This window comes from Arachis stenosperma, chromosome 5 (genome assembly GCF_014773155.1).
Source record: "Arachis stenosperma cultivar V10309 chromosome 5, arast.V10309.gnm1.PFL2, whole genome shotgun sequence".
Taxonomy (NCBI): Eukaryota; Viridiplantae; Streptophyta; class Magnoliopsida; order Fabales; family Fabaceae; genus Arachis; species Arachis stenosperma.
Window position 1 is genome coordinate 125,721,932 of NC_080381.1, and position 22,921 is coordinate 125,744,852.

General features: G+C 22.5%; 1 protein-coding gene across 1 annotated transcript; it reads left to right on the forward strand.

Annotated features, from left to right (window-relative positions):
- Positions 1-17,597: 17,597 nt before the first annotated feature.
- On the forward strand, positions 17,598-22,921 carry LOC130979141 (homeobox protein knotted-1-like 1). Its single transcript, XM_057902506.1, has 3 exons — positions 17,598-17,834; positions 18,956-19,063; positions 22,700-22,921. The coding sequence occupies exons 1-3, from the start codon at positions 17,598-17,600 to the stop codon at positions 22,895-22,897; spliced, it is 543 nt and encodes a 180-aa protein (XP_057758489.1). The 3' UTR covers positions 22,898-22,921.

The window sequence follows — 22,921 nt, forward strand, 5'->3', positions numbered from 1 at the left end:
ATATAAAAAATAATTAGCGGGATTATATACTTTTTTATTTGTTTTCTCTTCATTATCCTGTACTATTTCTCTGATTTAATATATATATTATATATTTTATTAAACTAATTATATTAAAAATAAAAAATATTAGAGAGTCATCAGAATTTATTATTTTTAGTGATTAATTAATCGTTAATATTTAAAAATGAGATAAAATATATTATTAGAGTACTAATAAACTAAAAGAACTAAACTAAAAAAATTGAGTTGATAATTAAGTGATTGCCAAAAATAATAATTATGATGATTTTCTAGCATTTCTCTTAAAAATAGTTTTAATTAGTTAAATTTTTAGTATAATATATAAGAATTTAATTAGTGTTTAAGAATCATCATTATTATTTTATTATTCTATTCAATGATAAAAGAGTATACAATAATATTTTATAATTATTTTTATAATTTAAATATTTTAATATAATTTTTTAATATTATAAAAATTTTATTGAGTAATAATTAATTTTACAAAGTAAAAAATATTTTGTATGCATTTATATATTTTATTTAAAAACAGAAGACTACACTTGCTATTTTTTAAATTTTAAATTGATTTCGAATTTAGAGCAATATAATTTTAAATTTTAAAAGTGATAAGTGTTTTTTTGCTTTTAGATAAAAAATATATAAGTAAATACAAAATACTTTTTTATTTTTTAAGATTAATTATGATGTAATAAAATTTTTATAATATTAAAAGATTAGTTTTAATTACAAAAAATAAAATACTTAAATTATAAAATAATTACAAATATTATTATGCACTCTTTTATTATTTAATTTAACAATAAAATAATAATGATGGTTCTTAAACACTAATTAAAACTATTTTTTAGTATATTTATTTTAATAAAAATATCATAAAATGATAGATAAATATTAAATAAGAGAGATAATATAAGATAATAGAAAGAATAAAATAAAAGAAAACATATAAACAAACTACACCCTATAGCAATTTGTGTTGATAGCCAATTTTCACATAAATTTTTACATCTTATAGCGTTTTATACATAAACTTTTATATCCTGTAGTAATCTATGTATAAATTTTGAAATCTCTATATCCTATGACAATTTATATAAAGTAAATATAGAATTAAAATATAATCATTTTAAAAAATTACAATTCAATAAAATTGATTCATCTTTTATTTATTTATTTATGCAATTTGCCCGATTTTGATATTTTGCAAGATGAGTTATGCTTATTTTATGCAACTTTGTAATTGTTCAACAACTAAATCTAATTGGGTGTAAAAAACAGAATTTAAAAAAAAATCAAAATACAAAAGTTTGGAAAAGGTGAAATTATGGAATTCATATTTATATTATACTCAATTAAATTTATTTGATAACTTTTGAATTGTAAGCATTTTTTTCTTAAATACTGCAAAGAAATACATGGATATATGTTTATAGGAGAGTTAATATCAAACGATATTAGACTTCTGAATTTAGATAAATTTTATATTATTGAACATTTTTCTGTATAATTTTCGCAAAAAAATATCTTTATGGGATTCTAAATGTATACTTTAATTATCTCAATAATAAAACTTCATATTAATAAAAAATATGCTACAATGAAGTTTGCATATATAAATAAAACCTAGAGTGATTCCATATGATCGTAGATGATATATAAATTGAGAATGAGAACAATGAAGTTTGGATTCGCTGGATGCATAGATCTTGATGGAATGATTACAGTGCACATGGAAGATCTGAATGAAATGAATTTCAGTTAAATGTATGTGTTTGATGATGTGAGTATTATATGAGTGATGAGGTTGATGAGGCTAAAAATGGAGCCATGGAGGAGGCTGGTGTGTGTCTTATTCTTCCAACTTAATTCTCTTGGAGCCCCCTTTCATCTCTTCGTACCAATCCACATGCATCCATCAGTAGGGGCCTAGAATTATGGCAATTCATCAACCATCAAAGTAACTTTGCCCTTCTCTTTTTTGAAAAAAAAAATCTGTTTATGTATTTCTTCGTATAATGATTCTTGGCACTGGTTCAGTATCCCATACATGAAAGTTATAGGTTAGATATATATAACTATCTAAGTGCTATATATACATATATTTGTTTTAAGTATTTTAAGAATAAAGTGATTTTGCCAAGAGATATAATTCAAATGACATAATTTTTCTATAATACTAAAAGATTGCGAGTTTGAATCTTCTTATCTTCCGTTAAAAAAAAAAAAGTTATTTCATAATATAATATTAAAATTTATATTTAAATTAAAATACTTTAAAATTTGAACTTTGTTATTGTTATCCAATTCTTCTAAATAAAGATAGAATATTAACTTATATATATATATATATATTTGGCCAACATGTAACTAGCAGAGAAAGATGAGCCACTGGATGAAATCTCACACCAATTTCACACTATCAAATCATCATTGATGGCTAGTTAATGGCTACTAATCACAAATGTTGCTAACTCCCTAGTATTACTCTATATATATATTGATACAAAATAAAAAAATATTATTTATACATTAAATATTCTTAAAAATTTTATATAAAAAATATATTAGATATATAATTATTAATATATTTTTATTTAATAATTTAAATTTTTAGAAGATATAATTTTGTTACCTTATGTGTATGTTTGTGAGGAACCTTTCCTCCCTAGAGACTAGTAGAGTACAAAAGATATTGAGAGTTGTCATTCAGCCGTATATGTTAAATCCACATTGTATTTATCGATTTTTTTTTCTTTTTTGAAAGTTGGCATAAATGATAAAGATTTAAAACAATTTTACAAGAATATAAGTTTGAATTCATTGTCATTGTGAGAGGCTTTTTTAATAGGCAATTTATAAGTATTTGGTTAAGTGTTCATTGAACCTTGACATATGACTTATTAGTTTTAATGGATTGGCTGATTTTGAATTTACTTAAATTTTGTTCAAATGAAAAAAAAATCGTTTTTTTTACCCTTTATTATTATTATTATTATTATTATTATTATTATTATTATTATTATTATTATTATTGGCTAGTATCCCCGGATCATAAGCTAATTTTTTTTATCCCTTCTTAGGCTAAAATTTAAAAATTTTGACATCATAAACAAAAAATTATTATGTGCACATAAAAAATTACTATATATTAATATGTATTTATATATATTAATTTATATATTTTTAATTAAATAATCAATCACAAGAATAATGAAATTTGATATAGTAAAATAATCAAACTTAATTATTTAGAGTAGTATAATGTAAAGATTTTATGAAATGTCAAATATGTATTTATGTGTAATAATTGATTGGTGATTAATTTTTTATACACCTAGCATAACTAAAAACACATATTTTTAAAATTAACTAGTGTTCATATAATGACCCAATGATAAGGCCAGATTCAAATAATACATAAAGGTCCAACTCATAAGATTGACATTTTCCCACAATCAACCTCCTCGTAAGAGGTCGGGTTCGACATAGGTTCTGTCACGAGAAAGCCGGAAGAGAAGATTAGCAAGCAGATAACACTCATTCAAATAAATAATTGCCCCTAAAATCTCGCAATTCACTTCTAGAAGTCAAACCTCAACCTCTCTAAGATAAAGGGACGATTATCCTTTTTGAAAGGTGGAACCACTCCAACGGTGATTATGGGTTCACCTCTATAAGTACACTGACATCCTTCAAGTATCTCTAAGTTCTCATACTCTCTAAAATTTGCTTAAACCATTACTTACTTAGACATAAAAATGTCATTACAGATACCACCCCCCATTTATTCATACATACAAGTAGATAGAAGCTCCAAATGAGAGCTAAGACAAACCCTTTGAATAAGACTTTATGTTTATACAACTAGTCCAACCATTTAACCAGTCACCATCTTTTTTTCATTTTTAATTTTAATAAGACTTTATGTTTATACAGTCAAAATTTAATTACTTATGTTATCATTCATGCAAAATCTATTTTTTTTTTATCTCTGTCACACACGCTCTCTCGCGTATATATATATACATGTATATTATTGCCATTGAATGATGACAACCAAATTATAGAAAGAAACATATAAAACTTTTCAGGTGGTGGTTGGTGTGCTTTCATATATATAATTATTTAAATTTATCTTTTTATAAGCTTAAATTTTTTAGAATAAATAATTTTATAATATAACAACTAACATAATTTTTATAATTAAAATATTTAGAATTTAAATCTCAGTTTTTGTTAACTGTCTATAAACTAAATATTTTTATCAACTTAAATTTTTTAAAACAAATGATCTAAATGATAAATGGGTAAATTAAATGAGACATTGAAATATATATAATCTGAAAACCTGGGCCCGTATTTGATATGAGAGTGGTTATTGTTATAAGGGCCCAAGCTATTAGCAACTGGTTTCCAAAGTTGTAACAACCATGATATGACAATTAACCAACATACCTCCAAATTCAGATACTGAACCCTAATCCTCCAAGGGAAAATCGATATACTTGCACATGCATGCTGTCAGATGCACCAAAAATATAATAAAAATATGTGCACTCACTTTTATTCTAACATTGCTAATAAAGTTAAATATAAGGTGCACACTAAATTAACTTTAAAGAATTTTAGATCGAACATTTTAGTTTTTGACAAATTTTATTAATTTTAAATTTTTTAATATAGATTGATCCCTTATTAAAGGTGATTATTTTATTTTATACGGATATTTTTTTTAAATTTAATTATCTTATAATAAAATTGATCAAGACTTAATTATCTAATATATATATGAACATTTTTGTTAAAAGCTACTAATTTATTTGATGTGAGTAATTTATATTTTTAAATAATAAAAATTTATTATAAACGAGAGTGTCTAATTTATATTAGCGATGAATCTAAAAAATTTTAATAGTGAAGCAAAAATAATATAGTAAAAAAATTAACATAATTTAAAGTATATTAACCAACTTTTTAATAATTTTATTAACATGCTAAAAAGATATATTAATTTAAAATTATTTTTCTCATTTTAATCTTTGACAATGGTGCATAATATGTTTATTATTAATATTAGTGTCTTGTTAGGCTCTAATAATATTTTATTGATTATTTTTCATATAATATTAACAAATTATATATCAATAGCTAAAGAACCTAATAATATCATATAACTACACTTGCTATTTTATTTATCAAATCACTTTTCGAATTTAAAAAAGCTTTGTAAATTTACTAAAACTCATAGCGTTAATACAAATATATATTAAGCATAAATTAAACTTGTATTCGAAATGATGTTCACTATAATTACATTAAAATTTTTATTGTAACTCAAATAGTAGATGTATAACTATTTATGTTAAAAGAAAAATTTATATAAAATTTAAGCAAATTTAAAAAGAGATTTTTCTTGAAAGAAAATATAGAGATATGTCAATTTATATTGTCTTTTTTTACTAGTTGAAGTTTTTAGAAGAACTAGTATTATAACATGATATTAGAGCTCTATATATATTCAAAAAATTTAGAATTTGATTATTGGTGAAGTAAAAAAAAAATAATAATAACATGAGATAAATAAAAAGATAAAAGAAGACATACGTAATTTAAACAAATACAAAAAGAGGCTTTTGTTTATGAAAAAATATAGAGATAATTATTTATGTTACTTCTTTTTATCTACTTAATTTAAAAAAAAAACTGGTATTATGATATATATTTTTTTTATCAGTTTAAATTTTTTAAATTGGTCATTTTATGACATATGATATTAAAATTTACATAACTTATTAAATTAAAGATTTAGTATTCGATTTTTATTAAATTCCAAAAAATATTATAAGGTAAATAAAATAAAAAATATTATAAAAATTTATACAAATTTAAATTTTTTTTAAATTATATTAAAAATATAACTATTTATATGTTTTTTTAATAGTTTAAGATTTTGGAAAAACCAATGAACTTTCTTAATACAGATATATTTCTTATCATCAAATCATAGTGAAAAAAAAGGACTTCTGGATGCTCTTAAGAATCTAAAACTTCCTCATCATATGATAACATGTGATCAAAACGAATGGAGGAATTAATCAAATTATTATACTGTAGTCTGACCAAATGTATATATAAAACGAGTAACCCATGTACATGCTATTGATACCAAAAATGTTACACATTTATATATAATCCTATATATATATGGACACACTGCTAGTAAATATGGATGGATAAAAACAGAGGAAAGTAAGTTGACTCGATATTTAAAAATATAAACATATTATTACAAAAAAACTATTTTTATATTAGTAGCAGTATATTTTTTTAATAACAATAAAAATAATCGCTAACATATTTATTGATAATATCATATGATATTTTGTCATTAAAAATTTTAAAAGATAATTATAACAATCATCAGTAAAAAACTATTTTAATAGTCATAAAAATTTTATAACTTGTCATTATATATATTTAAGGGATTGAGAGAGATTTAATACACAAATTTTCTTTTCTAAAATAATACTCTTTATCATATATAATTTATAAATAAATAACATTTTATTGACTCAAAGAGTTGAATCCATGTGGCATTTTAATTTTAATATAACATATTTACTATCTTAGCTAAAATCAAGCTTATTATTTTTATCCACGTACGTATAATGTATAATAAAAACATGGATTAATAAGCATGCTAGTGACTGACTATATATAATAATAATGACAAATATATAATTATCTAAAAAAATTAACTAAAAAATAGTAGTTATAATAATTTTTCCTGTAATGTATGTAAATAAAAGTATAATTTTATTTTATTCTTTTATATTAAATATTAATAAGTGTCACATGAAAAAAGTCACAAATTAAAATATGTAGTGATATAAAACTATGAACTCTTCCGCTATAATCATTAACTTTTGAAATGTGATTCTCCTAAAATTAAAATAGAGATATATACCTTTATATATATAGTTGAATTGAGAGAAGGAATGTGCAGTATAAACCAATTGAAAGAGTTTCCCAATACAATCTTTTGCTTCTTTTTGTAGTAAAAATGAAGCAGTCAATAATAAGTTTATGGCGCTCAAATACACACTGAAACCGTGGAAAGCTCATCGTACATGGCCCATGACAATGATCATTCATGGCAGCCATTCCAAAGCAAAATCTCCTCCCATCATTATAACTCTTCCTAAATCTTCCTACTATTCTTATTCTTATTCTTATTCTTATTCTTACTCTTACAACTATAATAATATAGGAAAATTTTCAGGTGTTTCATTTATTTTATTGGAATTTCAATATTTCATATATGATTAAGTTGTAAGTTGATTTTGTCTTGTAGCTATTTATAAAAAGACAAAAATAGCCTTTCAATCATAAAAAAAAAACAAAAGATAACACACGTGACTTGAAAAAACGCTTCACAGTAAAACAATGTACAAAAATTTTATTTCTTTATTTATTATAAATTATATTATTTATGAAGTCTCATAAAAAAAAGAGAATTTTGTTTAAAAAATACTTAAAAATAAAATTATTTCCAATAATGTGAGATAAACTTATAAATATAACAAATTTATTAAAAGAAATAACACTTTTTTATATTTCAAAAATTATATATATCATGTTATTTTATATTGATTAAATAATTATGTATCTATTTTATATATTTTTTCTTAATTTAAGAAGTTATGATTTATAAAATTGGCATATTGATTTTAATTGAAAAAAAAATTAAAATCATAAACTTTAATCTTATCTTGTACATGATACATGACAAATTATTAAATTTAATATTAGCAAATATGATAATATTATGTTGTTACAATTTATTTTTTATTTTTAAAGGTATAAATGGTAATTATTAATTATGATAAATGATATGTCTAGTAAAAAAAAATAATTAAAACTTATTTTACTTCTACTTTTTTAAAATCAGAGTATTATTGGTTTTTTAAAAAATCAAATAATTTAATTTTTTAGTAAAAACTTTTGTTTTAAATGCATCTAAATATGTTTAAAATTTAATAAAAATACTTTATTATTTTAAAAAGTGTTTTTCACCAAAAAAAATTAATCTAAATAAATACTTTTTTGAGTAATACTACACATCTAAATCTTTTTATGAATCAACTCTAATCAAATTAAATTATAAGAATTGGAATATATTAGCTAGAACTGATTTTTGTTACGTTAAACTAACTTGGTTATACTTGATTAATAAAAATATTTGGATGTATAGTATTATTTTATTTTTTTCTTTAGGTTATTCAATGTATTTAATGTTAATATTATTTCTCTTTAATAAGTATAGATAAACTAAAAAAACAATCTTACTTGCCTTACATATAATGATTTTTTTAGTTTTTTCTTATATAATAGTATTTAAATACAGCATGAATATTTCGCTTTAAAAAATATTTTTATAATATATGATTGAAATTTGTCTTTTACTATATTATTTTATTTAAAAAAACAAAGAAAAATAAAAGAAAAAAAATTGGTGATAAATATTAAATATATCTCTATAATTAAAAATATTTTTTTTTTCTTATTCTTTTTAAATTTTCTGTTTCTTTGCATTTGTTTATCTACTTATTTATAATATATTAAAGGTGAAACTAAATATTATTTATTCTATATTAAAAGTAAAACTAAATATTATTATCTTAAAAAACTAACACATAATATAAGTAAAAAATATTGCACATGCATCTTAATAGTAAAGTTGACATATTTTTTCTATTTAATATTTTCTTCATCCTACTAATATTAAAATCTTTTTTGTTTCGTTTACTTTTCTTAATTATCATACGGTATGAAAAAAATATTAATAATAATATTTATTAAAATCTAAATTAAAAGATGATTATTCTAAATAGATTCTAAAAAATCACAACAAAAAGTTCATATATGCTCATTTATTTCTTTGATAAGAATTATCATTATTTTTTAAAATGTTAAACTAAATTTTATCATAAAACAAATAGGAGAAAAGACTTAAACAAAATAATATTAATTTAGCACAATTATGATTCTAAAATTTTTTATTTAATCAATTATAAATAGTATAAGTAGATATCTTTAACTTTTAACTTATAAGTGTAAGCAATTAGTTAATATAATTTAACAAAAATAGATTTAATATTTTTTCATATCCTGATCCAACACTATGACCCAGGTCCAAACACATGCTAAAAGGCCTATTCCAAAGAATGACCTTCGCCACCCACCGACCTCCCAAAGAAGTCGGGTTCGATGGATAGCTGTCAGATAACACTTATTCAAATAAGTAACTATCTCTGAAATCTCTCAATCTACTTCCAAGAGCCATATCCCAACTACCCTAAGATAAAGGGACGGTTATCCACCTTCAAAAGTGGAACTACTCCAACGGTGGTTATTGGATCACCATTATAAATACACTGACACCCCTCAGGTATCTCTAAGTTCCAATATTCTCTAAACCTGCTTACCCTCTTGCTAACTTAAGCATCAGAGTGTTTTGCAGGTACCACCCCCATTCTTTCACACATACAACTCAGATGGCGGCTCCCAGACGTGAACCAAGTTGGAGACCACTTTCCATTGACGTTTGGGCTAATCTTTTAAGCCCAATCCACCTATTTCAGATTACCCACGTAACAATATTAATTTTAAATTTTTTTTATTAAATGGTTTCTTATATACAACAAAATTAATTCATTATAGCTTGACAAAATTCACGAATCTATAATTCTAGCTTTTTTTTTTAATTTGACTATAGATGTCATTCACTTAAAGATGTTCATTAATGACTTAATATTTTAATTTTTTAATAAATATTTTTCACCAATAATATTAATGATGCACAAAATTTATTATTTATTTTTTCTATCAATCCCTTATTACTTATTTATTGTTAATTTTTAAGTTATTTTTTGTCAAGTCTTACCCATAAAACTATCCATACCACTATCTTATATCATAATTTAATTAACAAGAATGATGAGATTAGTTTTTTTTCTAAGGCTTATCATTAATTAATTAATTAAAAATATTTTAATAAATTTATTTTTTTAATTAACGAATATCTGATAAAATTAATTTATTGTGAAATTCTATATTATCCTTAAAAAATTTTTAGCACAATAAATTTAATACTTATACTTTAAAATGAGTTTAGTTGATAAAATTAAAATATTAGTAATATTATTCTTGCACAAAATTTTACTAATATTATTATAATAATACTTACTTGAGCAATTAAGTTTAACTTATACTAATATTAAAATGGTCGTTTTACCCTTTTTTTATTTTTTCTCTTTTTTAAGTAACTTAATAAAAATAGATTAATATTTAAAACAATTCATATTTAAAATTTTGAAAAATAATATGCATTTAATAAAATAATATGTATTTAATATAATAGAGAAAATTGAATTAAGTAAGTACTATATATGTACAAGAGAAACAAACTAAATTACAAAATAGTATTATCTCATATAATAATAATAATATCCTTGTAAAATAAATAGATAAATAAAGTACATCGTGCCAAAGGAAGTCATTTGTTTTAAAGAAACGAAAAGGAGGAAAAAAATCTAACAGAGAGATAAAATGATCAATGAAAATTGGTTAGGAAAAAGAAAAGAAAAGTAGAGTGTATAAAAAAAAAAAACAACACAACACAAGTGCAAGATAGTAATTTTTTCATTCTTTTCTATGGGCTAAAGGAACAACTTGTCTTTGTTGTATGGTGCTCTCCAAAAAAGCAAAACTACTCAATATATATCTATTCAATCTTAGCCTTCTAATTATTTTATTATATATTTTAATGCTAAAAAAGATTGAAATATCAATGTACCAAAAAAGTACTATGGTACATGTGAAAACCTTCCAATAATATATAACATACTCAAACAAGTACTTACAAAGCGTTACTCTTACTCGCTTACTTAATATTTCATAATAATTTTACAATTTTATTAGCAAATATAATAAAAAACATGTAAAGAAAAACATCAATATCCTCATTTCTTGGGTTATTTATCAAATAAATGACAAAACTCTTGAATAAGAATATGAATAGACAAAACTAATTAAAGAAAGATTTGTTAGAGATATAATCATTTATGTTGTCTTTTTCTATTAGTTTAAATTTTTTATATGAGTGATTTTTTATGATATGATATTAGAATTCTATATCCAAAAAATTTAGAGTTCAATCCTTAATTCGGTGTTTATCATATCAGATAATTTATATATTCATGCCTAAAGTTTATATGACAGAAGCATGTATAATAAAGTTTTGGAAAATTTTTAGGTATTTTTAAAATATAAATATTTTAATAATTTTAGTTGTTGATCTTAATTTTATATATATATAATATTCATATCAATGAATAAAACTATTGAAATACTGATATTTTTGCATACATGAAATTCTTCCTAAATTTTTTCTATTATTCACTATTAGTTTAATTGGTTCGTATTATATATTCATAAAGTAGCTAGTTAAAAGTTATATATGCATAAAATAAACGAACATTTTCCTAATATGTGTCTTAACAAATTAAACAATCCATAAAAAATTTTAAAATTCCATAGTAAATTAATTTTTTTGTAAGTTCTTAATTAATATTATTAGGAAACTAGTTAGATAAAAAAATATTTAAAAAAAATTATTTCAAGGTAAATCAATACATTATTAGCCAAATCCGAAGATCTTTTTCTTTTTAGAACTGTAAATTCCAAAAATTAAATTAATATTGGTAGTTTAACCAGAAACTATAAAATGATGAGATCTTAGACATGATATCTTTGTAAATGGGCAAATGGATTAGTGGCAAAATGATGATATCTCTCTTTTAAAAGTCAAACCAGCAAGATCAAACCTAAATTTTGTATGTTAACTGATTTGGCAGCATAATCAATGCTATTAAGTATTATCAATTAAGTTAAGTTATGCATATTTATATTATATTCTTGAGCAGGTAAAATAAAACCTGGCTTCTATTTACTTTAATGTTCTGTGCAAGGTTAACGTGGTATACCAAAGTTATGTCGTATACCAAATAATTTCAATGTAAGATTTGTCGTAACGACGAGAGGGAAAAAATGTAGAGAAATAATATATATGGAAAAAATAAAAAATAAAATTGATTCGGCATATTATGAGTAAAGTTATTATTATTATTATTATTATTATTATTATTATTATTATTATTATTAAACTAACATGTTTTTTAGAACACATATTAAGGTTAGTATTAATAAAGTTTTTAAAATATTTATTTTAATAAATATATTAACAATTTATTTTTTTATAAAAACTTTTTGGTAACTTTTGACGTGTACCACATGTTATTGTGTATTTATTCGCTAAATCTTTTATTTTATTATTATTATTATTATTATTATTATTATTATTATTATTATTATTATTATTATTATTATTATTATTATATTGTTGTTGTTGTATTGGGGAAAAAATGAAAATACGACCCAAGTCATTGTTAAATGTTAATTAAGTTGGACCGAAAAACACAAAAACATTACATATACGAGAGAAGAAATTGACAACAATGGAAACATTATGTCTTATACAGATGTTAGAACCTCTTTTTTTTTGGACATTTTAATAGGTGAATATAGAGTATTTTGCAATTATTTTTGTCATTAAGAATAAAATTGTGAGACTTAGACAATGAGCTTCAATAGGGGTTTAGGGTTTAAACACATCAATTTGATATAGGTCAAACAAAATATGTTATAAAAATATAGAGATTTCTTTTGTGTGAGTCTATTTTGATGGGCGAGAGCGAAAATTTTGCCATTATTCCAACCATCAAAAACAAAATCGTGAGACATGGAATGTCAAAACGAATAATATCTACAAGTGGGTGGACTGCACTTTTATGAATGGTATTAGAATAGAGAGTAAAATGTGAAGTTTTACATCAATTCAAGAAGAAAATAAAACATGGCAATGAGTAATAACTCAAATGACATAGTTTCTCTATATTAAATTAAGAGGTTGTGGGTTCGAGTATTATATATTTGGTTAAAAAAAAAAGAAAAAAATAAAACATGTCTTATAAATATGTAAATACTTTTTCTTTTTCTTTGTAAAACATGTTTTATAAGGGAGTCATAGATAAAGGCTTTTAAAATATTTTTTAAAAATAATTTTTAGTAATTAAAATTTAATATATATATAATTGATTAAACCGTATTATTTTTGTCAAAATTATATATATATATATATATATATATATATATATATATATATATATATATGTGTGTGTGAGTATTTTAATTATTTTCTATAATAAAAATATTATAGTTATTCATGAATTTTTTGTCAAATCAATTTGTCCAATCTAATTATGATATAAATAATACGGTTTAATTGATTTTATATGTTAAATTTTAATGGTTAAAAAATATCTTTAAAAAAAGATATTTTAAATGTTTTTATTTGAGTAGCTCCCGTTTTATAAAGATGTAAAAATATTTTCTTTAAGATGTAAGATATTTTTTCGTTGTTCTTATATATGTACTATAGAAAATTGAATGGATTTAACAAAGCCTTAAATGTTAATGCATAGATTGAGGGTTTTTAGACCTAGAGATATCATTCGGATCATATTCTCAAAAAAATATGAGATTTCTAATTAAAAAGATAATGGATGAATAGATAGTTGAACTCAAGTTTGTAATAAAAGTAAATATTTGCATATGTCGGCGAGTGACTTTCATATGATCTCTTAAGAAAGACAATAATGGACAAATCAAATCCTATGCCTATTCCGATACTATGTTATTTTCACTCAAATTAACGTCATAGGGCATTCATCTTTTCGAAAACCTTTTATTGGTAGCCTTCCATATGCCACTCTTACACATCATAAACTTGCCAATTCATGCATAAACTACTACACCACTACTTGAAGACTGTCAAAAAATTCTATGCTACTTCTTAGGAATGGCTAATCCATGAGTGGTTATTATATATATATTGGTAGCAAGCAATTCTATCTTTTAAAATAGTAGAAATAATAAATTGTGAATAGATGGTCTACAAAAATTGAATATAAACTTTTTTTTAAATTAGAAGTGAAACTCGAATTCGTAACCTCTTAAGTGAGTATCGAAAAATTATGCTATTAGAGTTATACCTTGTTGGCTGAATATAAATATCTGACAGAGACTAAATTAGAGATTATAATTTTATATAGATTCAAATTTTTTTATTTTGACGAAATCAGAATTGACTCATTACCTTTACCACCTACCATATTTTATAATAATTAGGGAGCTATCTTGTTATACATAGCTTTAGCAGACATTTTGAAATTGATTTCATTTTAGTTGTCCATGATATGTCTCCAAGGGTCAATTACATATGGTTGACATTCTTTCATGTTCCTAAGTTGTTGACATCTTAGTATGTATATAAGCAGGTATTGTGTAAAATTTGATACACACATGAATGATAATTCTCACCGTCAATTACATAAACAAGAAATACAAAGTTTTTTTTTTCTTCTATAGTTTGCTTGTGTCCCAAGATTACTTTGGTCAACAGCATTCTATTATGCTATTTTTCATGTTCTTGAACCACTTTTATAGATCTAATTTATCAACCTCTAAAATTATTTTATATAGATGAGTGATGCTCCACATTTAATTATAAAACTAACTAAAACATGCATTTACATGTTTACAAAATACATATTTTCTCCCAATACAACAAATTAAAGGAAATTCATCAAATATATATTTTTTTTGTGAAAAACGTTTTGAATGAATGTTTATTATCTAGCCATATCGTTAATTGAAACCTTAGATTTAAATGAAATAAAAATTGATTTAATTATTTTGTTAGTCCTAATAATTTTATTAAATTCGTAATTAGGTTTTTATACTTTTTTTTTATTGGATGTTTACATTGCTTTTAATTTTATAATTAGATCCTTTCTAGTATAAAAAAATATTAGATTTAATTAAATATTTTTTCGTAAATTAAAAGTATTCATAGTTAAAAACTTAATTAAAATTTTGACTGCATGTATTTTAAAAAAGAAATATTCTGTTAATTTTAATATTTTTTATATAAAAATAAAAAACCTAAGACAGTATATATAAAGATCTAATTAAAAAGAAAAAATAAAAAAATTTAATTAAAAAATTAATAAAATTATAAAAATAAATAGAGTAATTAAAGCATAAAAGTGATTAGAAAGGTGGAAATACAACACATGGAGCATATATAGTAGTATAGAGAGAGTATTGTCGATTTGTATATTTATAGGAAAGACTTGTCCTGTTGTTTGAGGACCACAGAACAGTAACGGAAACAGAAATGAAGGGGCAAAGTGATAAGGAAGAAGCAACGAAAGTGAACAGTTTGGGTTTTGTCTGTTTCGTGTTTAGAGAGATAAATAAAATAAAGACAGGGAACTGGGCATGTATTTTGTAAGATGTAAGGAGCAGTGTACTAATAACAAAGACACACCCCATTGCTCGAGAAAACTTTGAACTGTTGCTTTCATCACTGCTAAAAGACAACCATACAGATCAACCAAAAACCCCTCACCCCACACACACATTCTTCAATGTTCTTTTTTTTTAATTCTTCGTTAAATCATCTCATAATCAACTTGTATATTTGAATAACAATTGTACTTAAATTACAATATATGTTTAGACTCTTATATAAGTCAATAATCCTAATTATCTAACTTTGTAAAGTCAAATCCTACGAAGTATGATGGACACTTCGTTGAATTGCTGTGTCTGCATATCAGACATATTTTAGACATGATACTCATTGATATTTGTCCGTGTTTGTTGTGTCTAATCGTGTCTTAATAAAAAAAATTCTACTCTAAACATGCTTGAACACACCTAAATAATATCACATATCAGCGTATCTAATCTTATTATTATCCTATATTATTAAAATAAATTTAGATATAGTATATATTATTATTTATTAAAATAAAAAATATTTTAAATACTTGATATAATTAAAATAAAATATTAAAAATAATTAAAAATTAATTTATATTTTAATATCAACAAAATATCAAAATATCATTATGATTTATCTAAAAAAATACTTTATATTTTATACGTATATGTGTCTCCGTATCTTATAAGATTTTAAAATTCACGTGTTGACGTATTTCGCATCGTATCGTGTCCAGTATCCGTGCATTATGTCCCAAATCTAATCATTTATTCAATTAAAACAAATTAAAGTTTCGTGGCAACTACTTGATCACAAAATGTAAGAAGTTTAATAATATTCAAGGTATAAAGATTTAATTAAATATTAGGTCAAACTCTACAAATATCCACAAATTGATTACTCTAAATATTAAATATAATGTTGGCTAATAATAAATTGTTATTGTTTATACATACCTTTTTTTTACTATTTTTGATATCTAAATTCAATATTTCTTAGTTGAGATGTAAATTTATAATGTTGATTAATCTTACATTTGTTATTACTACATTTGCTCAATGAATAAAGATATGAATTGATGTACCTATTAATACAGTAGCTAATCCATGTAACTAAAATTCATATGAATACATATATTATATCTCTGCAAATTAATTTGCGTACACAGATGAAATAAATATGTATAAAATTTCACAAATGAATACATGTATATGTTTTAATTTGAAAATAAAATAATAATGAATATAAAGGTCTTTTGAGTTTTATTTCTGACTGATTCCTGTTGCTTGTTAACACGTATGCATGCAAGAGTCATTCACTTCATTTACTTCCAAAAGTGGGAGCATCTCAATCTCACTGACCTCATCATCCTTCAATATATCTATCTATCTATCTCATCTATTTATTTAGTACTTCTTTTCTCTCTTTCTCTCTCACACGCACATGTATTTGTATATCTGTCTCCCCTGTATCATAATAAATTCTTTAAATTAAATACTATAACATTGGACAGGAAAAAAATAAAAAATAAAAGCTTACAGTGTTATAAATATCTTGTTTCCATAATTTTCAAAATTAATTTACAAACAACTTTATCCTAAAAAATTTTTATTTACATCAAATATATTTTTAGTAGTTAATTTTTTAATAAATTTAAAATTAATTTAACAATAATTTTACAAGAACAATATTTAATATATATAAATTAGACATAATTATCATATATTATTATTAAATTAATTTTAAATTTTTTACAAATTTAATTATCAGAAATATATTTATTGCAAATAAAAAAATTTTAAAAATAAAATAAAAACAAAATAAAATTTACGAATATTTTTAATAAATTTTAGAGATAAAAAAATACTTTATCCTTAAAAGATTTTAATTTAAAAAAAAATTAATTTTAAAACTAATAAAAATATCTATAAAATACTTTTTTAGAAAACATATAATATATCCGATAGTATATAATATATTATAGCAATAGTAAGCTAGTAATGATAGGGGTGGTAGCTAGTACTAGTAGTATATATGTGGTTACTTTTTTGTATAAGTGGTATATCAAAGGTTTGTTCTCATCCCCTCAAAAATAGTCATGGAATCTAATAAGAGGAATAGTGTTAATAATAATAGCCAGAACTACCAACAAGAACAATTTCAATTTGAAGAGGAACATGAACAGGAACAAGATCAAGAAGCAGCATGTTATGAAGAAGAAGAAGAAGAAGAGGAAGATCAAGATGATGAAAAAAATAATGAGATCCTCAAGAGAAGAATCTCTAATCACCCTCTCTATGGACTCTTGGTTGAAGCTCACTTGGAGTGTTTGAAGGTTCTCTCTCTCTCTCTCCTTTATTTATTCTTCTATACAGTACATATACTTTGACCTTCAACCCGTGAATATACATTAATTTATGAATTATATATAAAATCAAAGTGTGATATATTAATTAATTATGATATTTGTTCACATAATGTGAATGTAACTAATAAATGGACCAAATCTTTCCCATGATATTTGGAGCTTCATCACTTTTCAAGTTGGATTTCCTCTTTGTTATTATTCCCCCAATAAAAAAGAGAGAGAGAGAGACTTCATATATATCATCTTCAACTTACATGATGAAACTATATATACACATATTAAAGACCAAGGATAGATAGATAGATAGATATAGTATCCTATTCTAGTTTCAATTCTATATATAATAACCAAAATAGGAAAGAGTTATATATGTAGAGGGGAGAAGAGATTTAATTATATATATGCAGAAAACCATCTCACTTTGGGTGTTTGGCTTTCTGTTTCAATTGTATAAACTAAGTTATGCCTATCAGCTGAGTAAATTTGAGGATTCAAACAACATTTATAAATTATAAACAATCATGTAACTGGATATAAAAAATTATATACCAAATTAATTATTAATGTATAATATATATTAAAATATAAAATACACACTAATAAATAATATATATTTATATAAATATATAATAACTAATTTTTTTGTGTGTCTAACTATTTTCGTTATTCAATTTAGAACAAACAAAATTTTATTTATTGGAGATATGGTAGTAACAGAAACCAAAGAAAACCACATTCACCTTATTTGAACATGAACTCTTTTTAATAAAGAATGAGGTTATTTAAAGTGAAAACTCAAGTGCAGTCGATTTCACGTGAAATTAATATCTGAACATCTAACGACTCTCAGATATCAACTTCACGTGAAGTCAACTTCAATTGAGTTTTTACTGTTATTTAATTTTTACTCATGAAATTAAATTCTTTATTTATCATCACCAACCCTTACCCACTTGTATTATATATAATTCACAAATGCACATTCAGCAATAGAATTTAATCTAATCCAGTCTAACCATGAACATTTTATCCATGTATGATGTGATATGTATATTAATTCTATTTTTTTTATGTCATTTTTGTTTCAGGTTGGTGACATATCGAACTTGGACAGACAGCTGAAGATAGATCCAATACAAGCAATGAAGCAACAAAACTTGAACATGTTCAGCCAATCAGAGCTTGATATCTTCATGGTAACTAACAATAACAATTCTTCCATTACCATTTGATCTCTCCCTTTTTCACACACACAAACACAAAAACAGTGAAACAATTCAAGCAATACATTATTATTATTATTTTTACACAAACTCCAATGAATGATGGGTAGTACATAACATACTATCTTTGTGAAGAATGAATGATGGGTCATGTTAACTACTGAAAAGTCATCGGTCAAATAAAATATATATGACCAAACATGGTTTGGGGAAAAACAATTTTTCTTTCTCTCTATTCCATTGATGGATACTTTCATGGTTGGCCTAAAGCATATGCTAATTCCTGCCCCTGAAAAGAGACTATACACTGAGGAAAAATGTATATATTTGTATATGCATAGTTTTTTGTTCCAATTCCATATGACACTGACATTTTTCCAATCTGTCTCTGTGTTTGTGCTAGCTAGTAGTAGTAGTTTCCACTTTCCAGTTCCAATTTATATCTTTTACTAAAATTTAGCATTTACTTTAACCCACCAATTAAAACTTCAATTATATTAAATGTGCATTAAATTAGTTATAAAAATTAGTTATTAATAAAAAATATTTATTAAAATATAAAATATATATTAAAAATAAATTAAATTATATATATCTGTATAAAAATATATAATAATTAATTTTAGTATACAAATAATATTTTTGTTAAAAATTATTACTAAGACTTATATTCTTAGCATATAATTAATGCTGTGATGATAGTAATTTCTCTTCTAGCTACAGTGATGAATAAAAAAATATAAAAAACAATTTTTAATTAGTTAATATTAGTTAATTTTAAGGTTTATATTTATAATTTAAAATTTAATATTAAAGAGTTTATAATTTAGGTTCTAAACATAAAATAAATAATTTAAAAATAATATTATCCAAAAAATTGTTATTTAATATTATTCCAATAAATGTTATAATAATTTAACTAAAGATTGAATTTTTTTTGTTAATATTAGTTAATTTTTTATTTAATTTTTAAATTTTAACTCTTAAATTTTATATTCTAAATTCTAACCTTAATCTTTTACTAAAATTTAGCATTTACTTTAAGCTTCCAATTAAAAGTTTACTAGCTGCATATTAAAATTAGTTATTAATAAAGAATATATATTAAAATATAAAATATATATTAAAAATAAATTAAATTCAATACGTATCTATACAAAAAATATATAATAGTTGATTTTAGGGTATAAATAATATTTTTATTAAAAATTATTACTAAAACTTATATTCTTAATTAGCATATAATTTATGCTATGATAATGGTAATTTCTCTTCCTAGCTATAGTGATGAATAAAAAAAGTGTAAAGAATCAATTTTTAGCTAGTTAATATTAGTCAATTTTAAGATTTAGATTTATAATTTAGAATTAATGAGTTTATAATTTAGGGTTTAAATTTAAAATAAAATAATTTAAAAAATTAATTAATATTAGCCAAAAATTAGTTATTTAATATTATTTTGATAAATATTATAAGAGATAAATATTATAAGAATTTAACTAAAAAATGAATCTTTTTTAGTTAATTTTTTATTTTAAATTTTAAATATTAAATTTTATACTCTAAATTCTAACTTTAATCTTAAATTCTACAAAAATAAAGGTTAAAAAAATTATAATATAATATTAACTAATATTAACTACTTAAAAATTAATTCTCTATATTTCTATATTATAATTATACTAAGTTTAATGCTTATATAATTAGGGGTTTTTTTGTTTATCTCTAAAAGGACAAAATTTCTAGGTCTTATATATATATAGCAAAATATCTCAGCAAACTAATTGATAAATTGCTAATTAATCATTCAAGATATTCTAATTAAAGGGTGACATACTCAGAAAAGTGCTTCTATCATTATCTATGACACATGAATTTGGAAAAATACTTTGTTTTTTTTTTTTTTTGACATGATTAGTAGAATTTTTAATGGACTGCTGCACCGTCAATTGAAATTGCACAATTCTAGGAGACTTATCAGACCCACCATCACCTGAGCTACTTATGGAAACTTTAAACAATTATTTAAAGAAACTAAGCTCCAGAATAAATAATTGGGGGAGGCAGTGTTGATTCTCATTTCTGAGTTTTTGTAGTGACTTGTTAATAATTTCAGCTATCCCTCTTTTGTTTTTTTTTAATCTTTATTTTACCAACAATATATTAGAAAAAGTTCATTGCAATTATGGTAGCATATTATATTCTATTATTCTATATACTATACTATACTAATATATATGCTTTACAAATCAACATCATTTCTAAGAAACCTTTTGCCTTCTTTTTGTTTTATTATTTAAACATTTTAAAGGAGAAACCAAGTTGTTAATAATTACATAGCATGTGTGATTGTAATGATCATGTTACCCTTGAGTAATGATATATTCGATCTGTCATCACCTTGATAAAAGTCTTTTTAAATATTAAATGAAATATAACAAGTAAATACTCCTAATATCTCATCATTATTAAAAATAATAGATTATTTTGTTTTTAGAAAAAAATGTTTAAGAAGATAAATTATTTTTCTCTTTCTTTCTCTCCCTCTCTCTCTATATATATATATAATTTAGTTTTGATACACTGACGGTGTGTATAGCATTTTATACAATCGTACAATTACATTCGTTATTTTACATTATTATTTATATTATCAATGTAAAAAATAATTAGTTTTACTGATGTTGTATTATATAATTAAATATAAATATAAAATTAAATTATATATATATATGAAATCTTACAGTTGTCTATTGGACAAAATGCAGAACTATTCTATTGTTATATTCTTTTTTTAAGTGACAAGTGTATAAATCTTCTGCAGGAGGACAAAAAATTGTTTAGGTGTTAAAAATTATTTATAATTATTAAATTTTAATATTTAAATTTAAATTCGTAGACTCGTGTATCTTTTATGATTTAAAAACTTAATTAAAATAAAAAATTTGAAAAATAGTAACATTTGTATTAGCTATATAATTATTTATATATTTTTATATTAACAGTTTAATTTTTTAAAATATATTATTTATAAAAAATTATATATAAACTGAAGCTCCACATATTTTTCTGCTTCTTCGGTTTGATTCCAACAATATGTATTACTTCCTTTCACACTAAGCTAGCCAAATAGATGTTAATATTGGTAACAATAATTGTGATATTTTCTGCTTCTTCAATTTCATTTTCAACAATTTCCTTCACTCCTATCAAAAGCCAGACAGTCAGACACAATTAGTCTTAATGGTTACACAAATTATAATAATATATACTTCTATACTATATAAAATAGAAATATAAAAAGATTAATATCTAATTTTTCTTTAAAAAAATATTTTTCATTATATATAATTCATAAAAAAATTATTATTTCTAAGACTTAACCCAAAATCTCTTAACTAAGATATAAATCATGTATCATCTCAATTAATTCTATTTTTAATTAATAAATAAAAATAAATAAATCAATATGCACTTTAGTGTCTAAGTATCAATACAGTAGTAGTAGTAGTAAACTTTTTTCTCTATTGATAATAATAATTCAATCGTAGAAAACTTTTTTTAATTTGTGATCATTTATTTATAATTAAAAAAAAAATGCACATACAGGAAGCATATTGCATGGCACTTGGGAAGCTGAAAAAAGCAATGGAGGAACCGCAACAGAAGTCAATGGCTTTCATAAACAACATGCATTCACAACTCAGGGAGCTGACCACCAAAGCCACCGCCATGCCTCCTCCTTCTGAAGCTTCTGGTGCTTCTTCAAGTAGTGACTGCAAGTTCAGAAGAAACCCTAATATCTAGACATGTTTATAACTTTAATTAATT

Excerpts from the sequence above, each read along its gene's own strand:
- LOC130979141 (XM_057902506.1), top strand. The coding sequence starts at position 17,598 with ATGGAATCTAATAAGAGGAATAGTGTTAATAATAATAGCCAGAACTAC. Across the intron at positions 17,835-18,955 it reads CTCACTTGGAGTGTTTGAAG|GTTGGTGACATATCGAACTT; the intron begins GTTCTCTCTCTC and ends TTTTTGTTTCAG. Across the intron at positions 19,064-22,699 it reads CAGAGCTTGATATCTTCATG|GAAGCATATTGCATGGCACT; the intron begins GTAACTAACAAT and ends ATGCACATACAG.